At 31.7% G+C, this 17,257-nt stretch overlaps 1 protein-coding gene across 3 annotated transcripts in view; it reads left to right on the top strand.

Moving 5' to 3' along the window:
- Positions 1–17,257, top strand: part of EEA1 (early endosome antigen 1) — a 104,982-nt gene that overhangs the window by 42,657 nt on the left and 45,068 nt on the right. For all 3 annotated transcript variants that reach the window (XM_006923826.3, XM_025040949.1, XM_025040950.1), the window contains 4 exons: positions 2,999–3,115; positions 9,977–10,315; positions 15,495–15,644; positions 16,653–16,772. In XM_006923826.3, coding sequence (XP_006923888.1) covers positions 2,999–3,115; positions 9,977–10,315; positions 15,495–15,644; positions 16,653–16,772 — 726 coding nt within the window. The remainder of the gene's footprint in view (positions 1–2,998; positions 3,116–9,976; positions 10,316–15,494; positions 15,645–16,652; positions 16,773–17,257) is intronic.

The following is a 17,257-nucleotide window of genomic DNA, read 5'->3' as shown; positions in this document are numbered from 1 at the left end:
AGTACTTGCCCTCATAAAGCTTATATCTCTTTGTGGAAGCTGAACAACATATAAGTTAACCAAATCATGATAGAAAGTCAGTTAAGGAGTGGCTCCGTAGTATAGTGGTTAGCACATCTGCTTTACACGCAGAAGGTCCTGGGTTCTCACCCCAGGTGGAGCCATGGACCATACCTGGTGCGTCAGGCCCCCCAAGTACACTGGGGGTGCCAGGCTGTGAGCATGTGGGAGGAAACACCTCGCCTTCAGAGATCCAGTTTTTAAGGGGAGATGGCAACATTCGTAGGTCAGAGGTGGAAGTGGCTGGGGCGGGAGAGGGAATTAAAGTCGGGGGGAGGGAATTAAAGTGAGGGGAGGAGAAAGTCAATTAATGCTATAAAGAAAAATAAAACAGGATATACAGCAGTGGAGGTGGTAATAATTTGGGACAATTTTAGATAGAGTGATCAGGCAAGGTCTCCTCAAGAAGGGTATGTGTGAGAAGTAAGCAGGAATTAGGATGAAGAGCTGGGAGCAATAAGAGGCAATGCTGAAGCCTTCAAGGCACAGGTGAGCTTGACCTGTTAAAAAAGGGAGGAAAGATAGGATGGCTAGTGCAGAGAGCCACTTTTGTTTGAATTTCACTATAGCGATACCTGAACAGAGAATGTATTTATTTCTTAGGAAATTTTGTCTTTCTTTAATCTTTATTTTTTCCCAAATATAAACATAATACTTGATTATTGTTAAAGATGCATTATGTGCAATAGAGAAAGTTAAAGTTCCTATAATTCACTGCCCTCCATCCCCTTCCCCATAATTAAAGTGTACCTTTTGCTGTATGCTCTTCACACGTTTTTCTTTTTTCTTGTGTAAATTAAAAAATTTAAATGCTTGTATTTTTCTTTTTAAAAATTCTAGTTTTAAAAAAGATACATACTTAGTGTACAAAGGATAAATGATACACATAATGTTCAATTCTTTAGGTGTTAACATTATAAAATTATAAGAACATATCTAAAAATTAAAATATAACAAGATATTTTTGAATATATTTTCTTTACATTTTCCTTGTTTAGTTTCTTTTACATGTTGGACTTTATCAGCAAGATAGACACTAGAGAGATGTTACACCTGGCTTACTACAGCTTACAAACTTTCAAGTAGAATGATGGTGTTTAATGAAATATACTCATAATTTGCATTTTAATATGTATAGTTATTTATTTCTGTTTATTATGTGCTAAATCTTTTGATAAGATATTTATAAGTAGGAATTTAAATATAATTTATTTTCTTTTGTGATAAGTTAGCATTTGTGCTTTATGATTAAAACATAATAATTTAAAATAGCTGAATTATTCCTAATATTTCTGTTAATATTCTTAATGTTACTAACAGAAAATGATTCTGAGATTCCAAGTTGTTAGAAGTAGCAATTTGAAATAAACTCCCAATACCTATATTTGTGTTATCTATGTCAAGGTCACATAATTTAAGACAGAAGGTATTAAGATATGCCTTTAACTTGAACACAGTTACAAATACATGAATAGTTAAACATTTCTTTCTTTGAAGTATGTGTATGTTATATATTATATTGAAACATCCTGTATAAGGTATAACTGTAAAGTAATGTGACCAATTGCCTTTCAGTGTATCAGATTTGGTTTGTTTACACAAATATTTTTCATAAAAGGTCAGGCCATGGACTTATCTCAAGACATGCTGTCAGTTTAAAAACATTTTGAAACCTCTTTGAATTGACTTTAAGCCAGTTTGGAAAACACTCAAAAAGCTAGCTTCATTAATTTATGATTATTAAAATCAAAGAAGCCGAAGTTTTTGATCATTTCAGTTCAATTGCTTACCTTGTTTACTAGGTGATTTCCAAAACTTAAAACCAAAGCCACTGTAAGTGGATGAAGATACACTACCAAGGAGAATCCTTTAAAAAAAAAATGCCACACATTCTGGAAGAGTTTCCAAAAGAGGAGTAGCAGAAGATCTCTTGGCGTTAATGTCACAATAAATTAATAGCTCTTTAAGTTTTCTTTCTTGAAGATGAAAGTATTTATTTATAATATATAATGTAGGTAACTGCTGATGTGTTTATTAAGAAAAAAATTTTAATTTGTCTTATTAGTATTATAAAGTTTAATTTCTAACAAAGAGTATAGACAGTGAAATAATTTTAACTTTAGGAATGTAAAAAATAAAAAATAAATCCAATAAGCAATATTAGAAATATAAAGTTCTTTTGTTAATGTCACAGGAAACCATACTTTGAAAGCAATGCTTAGTCTTTCTAATGGTTGAAGCTTTCATGTATAGGGAGTCTATATTTTCAAGATCTTTGCTTACCTTAGCTTTCTTTTTTATTATTTTTAAATGACATTAATTTTTATTAAAAATGTTAAAATACATTACAGCTAATTCATGTACAGATACTGTACCTGATCATAGAGTGATGCAGCTTAATGAAACTGTATATAACTTCCATTTGGTAACTTCTTTGGACAAATACTTTCCATTACAGTCAAAAATATGATTCACTACCTTTCAAGGTGATTTTTTGTATGTTTGCATTTAACATGCTTCTAAAATAAAAAGAAAAGGCTATGCTATAGAAATGGGGAGAAAATGTAGACTTAATCTGCATATCCTCTTTAAATTCAGGAGGATTAAAATACAATTTCAAAGCCAGTAAATTCAAGTTTGCAGTTTGATGCTTACTTCAGACACATAATGTAGGATGTCAACTTTTCATTTCATGTATTATTGAATTATTAAATTGTGTATTTTGGATAGATTTTAAAAACAATTTTTTAGCCAAAAAGGATGTGTGATGGCAGGATAAAGAACCAAACTGAAATTTTAAAAGATTATTTCAATTTAAGAAAAATGACAAAAATTTATGTAATCTTAAAATCTTTGGATGCTTCCATTTCCTTTTTCATTTTAGTTTGCTTGCTTGCTTTATTTGTTTATTTGTTTGTTTGTTTATTTATTTATTTAGGCCACAATAAGCCAGCTAAGGAGTGAACTTGCCAAAGGCCCCCAAGAAGTTGCTGTGTATGTGCAGGAACTACAAAAACTTAAAAGTTCAGTTAATGAATTAACACAAAAAAATCAGGTGAGAATTTAAAAACTACATTTGTGGTGAATTGATTTTATATATCTTAAATTTTAATCTTGTCTATGTTATTTGCATAGAGGTACAATACAATGTGACTTATACTGTATTTTTTTTGTGTTAAGTATTGACATTGTTATGCAATTAATCTCCAGAACTCTTTATTTTACAAAGCTGAAACTCTGTACTCATTAAACAACTCCCCATTTATTGCCACTTTCTGCATCACCATTCTACTTTTTATATCTACGCATTTACTGTTTTAAGTAACTTATTAATGGAATCCTACAGTATTTGTCTTTTTGTGCTTGTCTTATTTCACTTAGTGTAACGTCCTTAAGATTTTCCTTGTTTTGACATGTGTCAGAATTTCCTTCCTTTTAAGGCTCAATATATTCTATTATATGTATATATCATATTATCTATTTATCTGTTGGTGGATACTTGGATTGCTTCCATCTTTTGATTGTTGTGAATATTGCTACTGTGAACATGGGTATACAAATATCTTTTTGAGTCTCTGCTTTCAGTTCTTTTGGGTAAATAGAAGCGAAATTGCTGGATTATATGGTAATTCTACTTTCATATTTTTGAAGAAATTACCATAAGCAGTGCACACAGATTCACATAAACAGTGCACAAGGATTCCACAATTTCTCTACATTTTTGTCAACATTTGTTATTTTCTGTGTATGGTGTGTGTGTGTGTTTAGAGTCACCATCCTAATGAGTTATTTCATCATGGTTGATTTGTATTTCCCTAATAGTTAGGATGTTGAGCCTCTTTTCATGTGCTTCTTGGCCATATAATTTCAATAAGGTTGTTTGGTTTTTCGTTGTTGAGTTGTAGGAGTTCTTTCTGATTGGATATTAACCCTTTATTGGATATATGATTTGCAAATATTTTCTCTCATTTCTTAGGTTGCCTTTTCACTCTGCTGCATCTTTTTGTTAAGGAAAAACACTCCTCCTATGTCTCCTCTATGCTTAATAAATATTCTGACACTGATGTGTCAGGGTCCCAGTGACAACAGTTCTGTGACACTAGCTGGGTATCTGACAATCTTTCTCAATTCTAGGACTGCTTATGTGGAGATAGTATCAGATCCTACAGATAAAAGGTTCATTCTCACAATATTGTGGCTGCTCCCTTCAGATGCCAATGGAAGTCCAGCTTGTTACCTGTAATTCTGACCTACTGGCTATAAATGCGGGGTTACCACAGCCCCCTCCTGGGGTTCAAGTAATTTGTTAAAGTGACTCACAGAACTCAGGAAGACATTTTACTTACTAGATTACTGGTTTATTATGAATGACTATAACTCAAGAACAGCCAGAGGAAGAGCAGCATGGGGCAAGATATGTGGGAAAAGGCACCGAGCTCTCATGCTCTCTCTGTTCTCTCCACATGTTCACCAGCCCAGAATTTCTCCAAACCCTGTCCTTTTGGGTTTTTGTGGAGGCTTCATTATACAGGTATGACTGATTAAATCATTGACCATTGGTGATTAATTCAGCCAGTAGTCCCCTCCCTAACCTGGAGGTGGTGGGTGGGACTGAAAGTTCCAATTTTAATCTTGGTTAGTTCCCCTGGCAACCAGTCCCTATCATTAGGAGCTTTCAAAAAAAAAAAAAAAAAATCACCTCATTAATATAAACTCATAGATGTTTGAAAGGGATTATATCATAGATGTTTGAAAGGGATTTGTTATGAGTAACAAAAGACATCTTTATTGCTTTTACCATATAGAAGATGCCAAGGTTTTTAAGAGTTTGTTCTAGAAATGGGGATGAAAACCAAATGTATATTTTTTATTATAAATCACATCACACCTTTGATGCACAGTTTTTAATTTGATGTATTTCCATTTATTTTTACTTTCATTCCCTGTGCTTTTGGTTTCATATCCAAGAAATCATTGCCAAATCCAATATCATGAAGCTTTATTTTGACTATTGTAGCGTTTAATAAGTTTTGAAATCAGGATGTGTGAGGCCTCCAACATTCTTCTTTATTTTGTATTTTGTAACGTTAATATTTCCCACTTTTTTTCTTTATAGATGAACAGCAGATAATATTAGTTTTGGGGCAGGGAAGATAATGATATTAATACTCCCGCCCCCCCCCCATGTCTTTACTTTTTTTGGTGGTGAGAGAATAGCGAGTTATTAAACCTGTATATTCAAATGTATGGTGAATATGTTGTCTTTGCTTTAATAACTTGAATGTAATATTTTGATGAAATATAACAAGGGAAAAATCAAGAAAAAAAGAACATGGTAGAAGGGAAAAAAGAGGATCAAGTACATAAAAGAAGCCACAGTCATGAGTCTGTAGGAACTGAGCAGGGCAGCTGAGGACAGAACATTGTGGACATCACTCATTCATAGGGTCGCCAGGAGTTAGAGCTGACTCAACTGTACATAACACATACATAATTGGTAGTAAATATTAAGGCTTTTGACAACATCCAGGCAACCTAGCTTGGAAGCAGATCCTCCAACTCTTGTCAAATCTTCAGAGATGCAGGTCTGGCCCGCAGTTTACTACAACCTCATGAGAGACCCTGAAGTGGACCCTCTCATCTAAGCTGCTTCTGGATTCCTGACACGCAAAAACTGTGTGAAATAATAGATACAATTTTAAGTTGCTAAGTTTTGGGGTAATTTGTTACTTATGCTTTGGAGAACAGTTCTCAAACTTCTTGATCTCACGTCAGCTTTACATCCTCAAAATTGTTATGGATATCAAAGTGCTTTTATTTTGGGCGGGTTATATCTAACATACATATAGATATGTATGTTAGAAATTAAAACAAAATTTAAAGTATTTATTTAAAAGAACATTAACATTAAATATTTACATGAATTCCATTTCTTATGAAAAGTGACTGCATTTTCCAAAACAAAGAATAGTGGTGGTGGTGGTTTACATTTTTGCAAACTTCTTAATGTGTAGCTTACTACAGGACAGATGGCTTCTCAGTCTGCTTTTACATTTCATCTGTTATGATATAGTTGAAGGGTATGAAGAAAATTCAGTCTCACACAGATATGTAGTTGGAAAAGAAAGATATCTTAATAGTCATTTCAGATAATTGTTGCTATTTTTATTTGATACTATGCTGAAACTAGATAAAGTGTAGTTTCTCAAAAGTTACAGTGTAGATTCTCAGACCATATCAGTGTGGTTTTTGTTCTTTGTAACATTAAAATTCATTTCTCTATCTTGCCTTTTGAGTGTATCTTTCCTGTGCATGATTTTGTAACATCATGCATTAGTCATGTGGAAAATATTGGTTCACTAAGCTATGCAAACCCTGCAAATATTTACACATTTCATTGTACAATATAAAAACAATCACATTGGTCAATATTACAATCAATCTCAGAATAGACTTTAAGTATGAGGAAGTGTCAAGCTCATGGTGGTATAAGATTTCCAAAATTCTAAACCCCATTTGAAAGCTTTAATTTTACCCTTGACAGCAAATACTGTCAGTTCTATTCTTTGAAGTGACAGGTTCTCTTCCTCCCCAAGTATGAATAATCACAGTTCGTCTGTCTTTTTTCTAGTAAAATTGATGTTTCATGAAAAAAAGCAACTAACTTAGTTTATAATTCAAATACATAAATGCTTTTCCATGTGGCAATTATATTATTCTTTAGAATGCAATAAAAGTGATCCATATGTACTTCTTATTTTTTCACAGTTTTTCTATTTCCTTGCTATTACAAATATTGCAGCTATGAATATTCACATCCAAATCTCATGTATTTGTGCAAGAATTTCTGTTATATACTCCCAAGTGAAATTTGTGGGTTGTAGGCTATGCCTATGCTCAAATTTACTAGGTGACCCCAAACTATTTTCCAAAGTAATTATATCAGTTTACCAGGATTGGTGGTCTGCTTTTTAGAAACTGACCAAGATGTGTACATGCAGTAGATGTTTATGACCAAAGTCTTTTCAGCTTAGTCTTTAAGAATTCTAAGGAGCATTTCACAAGGCAGAGGGGCTAATGACATTTCATTCTGAGAACTAGATATGGGATATAGAAGACATGGGAATGTGTAAGAACACAAAATATGAGGCGTTGAAGTGCTGCAAGTAGTTCAATTTGTTCTTCCTCCCAAGCTGTTTTGAGGAACAAACGAGATGAGACCCCTGAAACCACTTTGTTAGCTATCAAGTATTAAAAAAAAATGCTTTTTTTTTTTGCATTCATTCTTATTACCTGGGCAAGTAGCAAGTGAATGATGGAGCCTAACACAGGGAAATTGACTCTGTAAGAAAATACGTTGAGAGAGCAATTGGTGAAAAAAACAAAAGAGGACTGGACATTTGGAAGGAAAGAATTTTGCTTAAGCAAATGGTAATTATGAGTTAGGCTTAATATTCATTTTATAATATAAACTTGAATAGGATATATTTGGGGGAGCACAAATTGACTCACACTGAGTGTCTAAATTGTGTTGTGAAAAAGTTATTGGACTAAAAATCATAATATGTGACTGCCACTTGGCAAAGTCATATTAGATTCTTTCAATTGTAGCTTCCTCGTATGTAAAATGGGGATAGTAATGTCTATTTCATATTTTGTTGTAAGGACTAATATGGAGAAATGAACATGCCATTATTATTTCCTTTAATGGAGTCTACTATACTTAAAAAAATCAATCTTCAAAAGCCATGTATTCATTATACTATTTTGCTTCTGATTCCATGAGAAGACCATATTAAGAATGAAAAATTTATACTACTAAATATAGTTAGCCTTTTGTATATAAAAGTTATATAGTGTAAGTGGATTAGGTTCTTTTAAAAAGAAAGTGATTTAGGTTCTTTTAAAGAAAATTTCAATGTCTCTCATCTGTATAATAAAGCAGGTAGATTTTGATTAATTACTTTTGGACAGGTGAATTTTAAACAGGCAAATATTATGTATTTTTGCTTTTTAAAGGGTTAAGCTGTGTGAGGGGCGTTTATGTATAGAACTGGTGGGATTACTTGGTAACTTTATAAGTAAGCCTTTGGGGAAGAAGACTCACTAACTTATTAGAAGCTTTCATTTTTGTAGAATGTTTTAAAATTATATCTTGCCCAAGTTCTCAGTATTTGTGAGCATGGTTGCATTTATGAAATTCAGTACTCTACAATTTTTTTTAAAAAGATGCGACACATTTATAGATCAATGAATAAACTTAATTTAGCTTCTAAAATTTTAAATTTAAATTCTAAAATAAATGTTATTTTCTGAAAGAGAGAATGTAAAATTATGTCAAGAAGGATTTTGAGTTACTAATTAGTAACACAGGAAATATTTATAAAGAGAATTTTCCTATCATATAGTTTGACGTAAAAGTATTATTTTTTTTTTCTCTAATCTTTTGACTCTACTTTTTTTAAAAAAAATTTCTGTTGGTTGGTCAAAGCACACAGGCTAATTTTGCTATAAACCTCTGGTTACTCTTCTTACCTCTCAGATTCCTCTCATCTTGTCTCTCATCTATACGTACATCATCTTTCTGGGCACTGCTTTTTCTATATTCTTACTTGACAATTTATATTACTGCCTTTTTTCTCACACAAGTTACTGCTGCCTTTCCCTCCTTGGTACCTAGGTTTGTTACTCTCATTGCGGGGACAATAGTGTTTGCTGTTTCCCCACATAAAACTTGTCTGTTCCTTTCTGTCTTTTTATATTTTTGTGTCTTTTTGTATAGAGCAGATGGCATGAGTCATGTATATCTATTACTTAACTCATCTCACCACTTTACCAAGCTCAAACTTTATTTTTAGGTGATCATAACTTACGAGCTAGCTCCACCTGACTTTGCTCATTTTGATTTTAAAAAATTATGTGCTTAAGAAATTTGACTCAGCTTTTGTATTAATCCTATTTTGCTGCACAATATGTTTTAACGTTCTTAGAAGTTTTTTTTATGTGTATGTTTCATTTAGATTATAGTCTGTTAAAAGCCCAGAGTCTTTGATTGTCCTCTACTATTTCTGTATTACCCTCTTGTAGCACACTGAATATAAAAAGTGAGTATAATAAATGTCCATGGTTTGACTCACCAGGTGCTTATAGTGCCTTCTTATCTCGGCTATCTTTCTTACAGAATTGAGTCAAAATCCTAATTTATGTCTTATGTGTAAATATGTTGACTTAAAATGTCCAATATTAATTGTAACAACTACTGAGATCAGACTTTGACATTGTATTAGGCTGGCTGATTCAGATCTTTGATTGGAAGTATCATTTTATATTTAGTATACGATAATACTGAGTAAAATAACAAAATCTAAAGCAGGTAAGTGACATTTTTAGATCACTATTTTTACATACTTAGAAAGAAATTTCAGTTAGTGTTAAAATTGTGACTCTTAAAAACAGTCTTTATCAAGAGGAACAAAGATCAGGAATGAGTAGGATCAGACATACTAGTATAGTGATCTAGTCATGCTAAGCTCTTACCAACTATGAAGTTGCAAAGCCAGAAATCAGAATTGCCATAGTATATTGTTGTTCAAAGTAACTTTTGATGATAGGAGGTAGTTTTAATTTTTAACTCAAATGAGAGACTATAAATATTCTTACTCTAAAGAATCTAGCAGATTTTAGGGTTTTGATTTTATGTCAAAATATGTTAAGAGTTTGGTCAAGTGGACCAATAATAAAATTATAATTAGTATGTAATAATTTAGCTCTTCTTGGCTAGAATATTTTCACTGTTTTTATGTTATAATATTGACTAAAACATTTAAGAGGAGATGGTACTACTCTAAAAATTGTTTGAATAATTATAATAATTAAAAATATTAGAAAAGGAAAAATTGTTAAATTGATATTTCAGAACTTGACTGAAAAGTTGCTGAAGAAAGAACTCGACTATACTCAGTTAGAAGATAAACATAATGAAGAATGTGTGAGTAAAAAGAATATACAAGCAAGCCTTCATCAAAAAGACTTAGATTGTCAGCAGCTTCAGTCAAGATTATCTGCATCTGAAACCTCACTGCAGAGAATACAGGCAGAATTAGGTGAAAAGGGAGAAGCTACTCAAAAACTCAAAGAAGAATTATCAGAAGTAGAGACCAAGTACCAGCATCTTAAGGTGGAGTTTAAGCAGCTACAACAGCAGAGAGAAGAAAAGGAGCAGCATGGGTTACAACTCCAAAGTGAAATTAATCAAGTAAGAGATATGACTTTTACTAATTGTAATTCCTCCTATGGTTTCTTCTTAGCGTGTTTGATAGTTATTTGATCATAATATAGCTTATTAAAAGTTGTCATTTAACAAAATTAACTTACTATTCATAACTGTAGCATTGAGTCAGATCTCATTTCATTACAGTTTTTTTAAGAAGAGGAAGAAATGATAGTATCTATCATATAATATTGTTGTAAAGTGTTAATGAATTAATATATATAATTGCTTAAGATAATACCTGACACATGGTAGATACTCAGCAGGTATTGGCTTTGTAATTAATAAAAATTGTTGACTATTCTTCAGTTTAAAAATTCTCATCTTTTTTTTTGTTACTCAATTTTCAAAATATAATTATTGTTAAACCAATAGTATAAAAATTAGATATTTTAAAAGAAGAAAACATTTAGTCCTAGCAACTATTTTTTATAGGTAAATAATGTACTTCAGATAAAATTTAATGCAAGTTTTGACTTTGCTATTAACTTACTTTTTAAATTATGTACTTTATTTTTTATAGATAACATTAAAAATTGGTTGAAAAATGGAAATTTTGGGAAAAATAAAGTCCTCAACTACTTTTTTGATAATGTTCAACTATTTTCCCTTAAATGGCAGTGATCCTTGCTTTTGTGTCTTCAATTCTTTCTTCTTGACCTGAAATAGTCTTCCTATTCTTCTTCTCATTGATGAATACTAATTTTACTTGTCACTTTTCTAGAAATCTTTTTCCGTACAATGTCACTTCTACTGCACCATCCTCTCCCCCCCACAAAAAAATAAAGATGGCTTAAGCATGTACATATCTTGATTGTTTCACTTACCACAGTATAGTTATATTATCATACAAGTTTCTTCACTAGACTAAACTCTTTGGATGCAAAGACCATGTCTTATTTATTTTTTATCCTTACTACCTGGCACATTGCTTGTTAAACAGCAAAGGTTTTAGTGAGTAAGTGAATTCATAATGGAAGAAAACAGAGGCTTGGGGATATCACTACATAAGAAAAATAAATTAAATGACTCAGTTCAAGTAAAGAAATTGGGCATTAATGGTTTCTAAAAGACACTATACCTTATTGTTAGGAGATACAAAAATGAAAAAGGACACAGTATCTACCTTAAATGATTATGTAAATCTCATTGAGGATAAGGCAAGTACTATCCTGTACCAAAGAACATGAGAATTGTAGTAAAAGATCCTATATAGTATGAGAACATGAAAGAGCTCCTCTCCTGTTCTCTTCCCCACATAGTACTTCATATTATATAATTATTTTATCCAGTTACATGATCAGTAAAATCTTTGTATGAGAGAGAAGTGGTGCTTGAAATTGTGAATATTGGATAGGTTTAGGCAAGTAGCAGTTTGAAGATAGGCGGGGATTCCAGGCAGAAGGATTAGCCAGAGTAAGCTAGTGGCAGGAAAGTATTGTAAGAACCAGGAAAGGACACTGATTTGCTCTTAGGATGGGGTATGTGCAATAAGAGTGGACTATTGTGACTAGAAAGAACATTTGGGACTTTATTATGTAGGATCTTGAATAGCAGGCTGAGAAATTTGGGCTTTATATTTGGTTGTCAGTGAGCGGACAGGCATCAGGAATTTTTGAGAACCAACTTAAACAGATATTTTTATATGAAGACTTGAATATGTAAGGATTTGGTTTAGTCACAGTTCTGTACAAAATAAAGAGGTCATACTGAAGACCTTGAAGTGATACCATTTATCTTCTTTCTTTCAGCATGCTATCTGGATTCTACCATCAAAGTATGTCTCAAACCTGTCTACTTTTCATCTACACTGCTACACCCTTAACATTAGCCACCATCATTGCTGATCTGGGCTACTGTATTAGCCTTCTTACCTGTTTACCTTCTTCTAGTGACCTCCTTAATCTATTTTCTGTCAAGAAGACAGACACATATTTTTAAAACATGAAGAATATCACTTTATTCCTCTGCTTAATACTCAGCTTAAAGTGGCTTTACATTACACTTTGAATCAAAACCAAATGTCTTAATTTGGTATGTGAGTCTCTGTATATGGTATGTCCCACACTATGTCTTCAAACTCACCTCCTACCTCTGTGAAGCCATGTTGGTCTCTTTTGAGTTCAAATACACCAACACTTTAAGTACTCTCCTGCCTCAGGTCCTCTGCCTGTGTTTTTTTTTTTTTTTTAGTGCGCTCTTGATTTCAGTTCTTCACAAAGCTGGCTTTATTTCCTCAACAAAGTCTTCCAGGACCACTTTGTTTAATAGCTTGTTTTCCATATATTCTACACCTTATCTTTATTTCAGCAAGCTGCTTCTTCCTTCCTTTTTACAACACTTTGTATCGTATATTAGTTTTTTGTTTACTTCCATATTGTCTACAGTTCCCATTGGACTGTGAGTTCCTTAGTGTGAGGAATTTTTTATTCTGTATTCTATCAGCCTGTATACTTAGGGCTTTTAGTAGATATTTCTTGGAAGAATGGAAGTGAACCTCACCTTAAACTTTTTTTCAGTTTTATTAAAGTGTATAGGCATGAACTGGATTTGTTTTACTCTCCACTGTATCATACTAAGTATCCGTTTCAGTGCTGACAAAGTTAGATAGCTGGCAATTGTCAACAAAAGAATTGAAAACAAAGTAGCCTATATTCTTCATATTTGTGTTCATGAACACTTCTAAAATAGCCACAGATGTGCATATAGTGATTTGTTACATAATTAAAAGATCAGATGCAATCAGTTTAACTTTTAAAATTATCTAACATACCATCTTGAATGGCATAGTGGTTTATCAGTGTGGATTTAGGAACTAGCTGCCTGAATTCTAGTTCTGTGGCCTACAAACTGTGTGATCCTGGGCAAGTTATTTAATTTGTGCCTCAGTTTGCTCATCTATAAAATGAGGATAATAATGGAAACTTCTTCATAGGGTTATTATAAGGATTAAATTAGTTCATATTTGTGAAGCATGTAAAATAGGGCCTGATACATAGTTAACATCATTAGGAATATAATGAATAAAGAATTATATATTTACATTTACAAAGCTGAATTTAATAAAGAACATATGCATGTATATGTACACCTCAAAATGTGACTTTAAGGTAGACCATTCTAGTAATAATTCCAATATGTATTATTTTTACTTTTAATTTAACCTATTTTTCTTTAAAATATTTACTCTAAAATGGTATAGGCATCATTGTATAAGTGATTTTGGCCTGCTTCCATACTTGAGTAGCTTTGATTTGAGATTCATCATTTCTTTATTATAGTTGAGGGATTTATAAGGAATTATACAATAATGAATGACAAAGTTACAAAAAATACATATATTTTTTTTAATTCCCTTTAGTAAATCTTCACTTTAGAGCAATAGTTATCTTTAATTCAGTGGTTCTCAACTCTGTTTGCACATCAGAATCATTTGGGAAAATTTAAAAAATTACCAGTATCAAAGGCCTCACCCTGATCCAGTTACATCAGCATCTCGGGCATATGCCTGGGCATTGGTATATCTAAAAGTTTCCCATGTCATTGTACTGTGCAGTTGAAATTGAAAACTGCGACTTTTTAAAGTGTTGTTTTTTGGCAAACGATTTCTGAACTTTCCTGAATCCAAATATCATCTGATTCTTGTTATGAAAACATGGATTTCTCAGCTTCAGCTTAAATGTACTAAGTGTAAATTTCTAGAGGAGAAGTCTGATTATCTGTATATTAACAATGATATCAGGAGATCCCTATCCAGCAAGTTTAGGAACTAGACATGGGTGATGCCTCTTTGTAAGAGATCAAGCAAATACTTAGATACTTAAAATATAAGTTTAATTTGAAGGCCTGCTTTGCTTTCACATATCAGGATTGGGCCTAATTCTTTTAGTGAGGAGAAGGTTGGGTAGTTATATTATAGTGTTAATTCACTGCATTTAAAAAAGAAGAAAATAAAGGAGACAGATGACAGGGTACTGGCTAAAGACAAGGATGAATGGATTCTCTAACTTATTGATTCCTGTTTTAGATAGAGAGAAGCACATTTTACTTTAGAGAGTAACTTTTTTAAAAAATTAAAGATAGGATATATTCTGATAGCCAAAAGTTTTTTCATAGCATGAGAATATAGTGGGTGTCCACTTTTCTGATAAAACTTTATTTTTTTCCTTGCCAACTATGAATTTTTATGGAGAAATGTGCAAGTATAGAGCATATAAGTATAAATATAACACAAAGGCTATAGATTCTTAATATTTTAAGATTTAACAAGAATAGATTTGATTAAAAGCAATTATATAGAATGCTTTTTATTAATTTTTAATTTTGCTGAGGTAAAATTCTAGGATGGTGTGTCAGAACATTCTTGGTGTGTGAGCTTTTGCTCAATGTCCTGTGTCCTTATCTCCATGCAACTCTTTTTTGTTCTACACTCCCAGCACTTGTGCAGTAATTCTTCAGAAATGAATACAAACTTTTATCTTTTTTTAATGGAAGCTCCCCCTACCCAGGAGAAAGTAACTGTTATTTCTGGTGATATTAGAGAGAAAAAAAAAAAAGAATTTGAGAAAGTGATGTTTCTTAGCTCTAGGTCAAATTTCTCCTTTAGCTTTAACTGGGTGGCAATTTTAGAATTAGTGAATGAGGTTTGCCTAATATTAAAAAAAAATTCTTTTCTCTATTTTATTTAGAAATTACGTACAATTTTGAGGGCTTTGGAATGCTTTGTGGTCTCTTCAGTAATCAATGTAAGAAGTCAATTGCAGGAGTGCATAACTATGGAAAAACAATGAGAATCACTGTGAAATATTTTAAAATATACTGTGAAATAGGTCTGAGTATGCCCTGAGTGTCATAATTTTTAATTTTAATTTTATTGTTCTAAGTTTCTCAAGTGACCAGTACTCATGTCCAAGCAAGTTCCTCTGGTTCACTGTATTTTGAGAGCAAGAAAACCAGAAACTGTGATGTTTAATTATAATTTTATGTGATTCAAATTCAGTTGGATCTTAGGTTTCCCATAATTTATGAAAATTATGGTATTATACTTATAATGGAAAAAAGCTAAACATTGTTTGGAAAATAGGTGGTAGTAGTGATGGTGCATGTGTGTGTGTGTGTGTGTGTGTGTATTTATATATACATATATATATATATATTTTTTAAGTTACATGGCAAACTTCTGGAGACAGAGCGCCAACTAGGGGAAGCTCATGGCAGGCTGAAGGAACAGAGACAGCTTTCAAGTGAAAAGTTGATGGATAAAGAACAACAAGTGGCTGATCTACAACTCAAACTTTCTCGTTTAGAAGAACAGGTAAGCTATCATTTCAAATGAGTTTATATTAGCAAATGTAATGATAGATTTGAGGCATCTCGAATATTGTTATGGTTTAGGCTTCTCATTGTCTAAAGCTTTAATTAATTGGACAGTTATTTTTTTAAACTTTAAATTGTAATATTTATGTCTCCCAAATAAAAACGTCCTACTTATTAATTACAGTAAGTCATTTTGTTGTGACTATATAAAACTCTCAAAAAAAAATGTACACAAATACTATTCTTTCAGCTTTAGGCAGGAAAAATTCTGGGACTGAACCTCTGTCAGGTTGCTAAAGATGAGCCTTCCTACCCAGGAAGGACCATTTCCTAATAAAACAGTGAAAAATGAATGGTGATGAGGATCATTAATGACACATAGTTGGTGCACACAAACTTTGAGTTTGCATTTAAGGATTCACACTTTTAGAAATTATGCATACGATTGATTGCTTTCCTAATTAAAGGTGTAGTTGCCAAAAATGGTAACTATTATTAGATTAAAGTAAAAGTTATCATTAAATTATGTCTTTTATTAGAATCGAACAAACATTGAGAGCTAAAATCTGTAGTTTCAGCTACAGATTTTCTAGACCGCAAATCTTAGGTATGTTAGATGATCCTATTCTTTTCAATAAGTGATAATTATGATTGTTATAGAAAAAAATAAAACAAACATGAATACTATATTTAGATTATTGTTACAAAAAATTGTATGTAATTCCTTGATCATATTAGTATACAAAAACAATAATAAAGTAAATGCCAACCTGGAGAAAGAATTTATTCTCAGGATGAGAGTCTATTTCTATGGAATAGTTTCTTAATCATAATATTAAGTTTCTATAAATAACGAGATACTACTTCTTAGGTTGATTTTATATATTGTCTGAATTTAGTTTTCTCTTCAGATTTGAGAATTGGGAGATTTGAAGCAATGCCAGATATTTAGGAACGATAGCATTATGCCTTTAAGTTGTCAGTTGACAGTCTTCATTTTTTTAAGTTGAAGGAAAAAGTGACAAATTCCACAGAACTGCAGCATCAATTAGATAAAACAAAGCAACAGCATCAAGAACAACAAGCTCTTCAGCAAAGCACTACAGCAAAACTTCGAGAAGCTCAGGTAAATATTATTTTAATGATTAGTCTTTTAAACAAATATAGCCAAATAATAATTTTTTTGTTGTGGTAAAACTAGATAATGCAAAATACTTTATTATGAATGATTTTGATAATTTTCAATTCCTGGACAATAAGAAAATCTTTCTCTTTTGATTGCTATGTTGAAAATGTTCTCTAAAATATTTTAAAATTATTATTGCAAAGAGATTTATTATATATCTAAGTATATTTATAAATACTTATTAAATTTCTTTATTAACTAAATTTATTAATTTTTTCTTATTTAAATTATTTTTATACACAATATATTACTTAATATTGTTTACTATTATTTTTACTTATTATTTTCCAATTACTGTTGACATACAGTATTATATTAGTTGCAAGTGTACTGTTTAAATAACTTATTTGAAAAATAAAAAAATACAAATAAAATTTCCTGGTTTAGTTAGCCCAGTAAAAAAGAATATTTTGTATCTTACAGCA

This window comes from Pteropus alecto, unplaced genomic scaffold (assembly GCF_000325575.1).
Source record: "Pteropus alecto unplaced genomic scaffold, ASM32557v1 scaffold76, whole genome shotgun sequence".
NCBI lineage: Eukaryota > Metazoa > Chordata > Mammalia > Chiroptera > Pteropodidae > Pteropus > Pteropus alecto.
The sequence above is the reverse complement of the archived record's forward strand: the minus strand, read 5'-3'. Positions and strand labels throughout refer to the sequence as shown.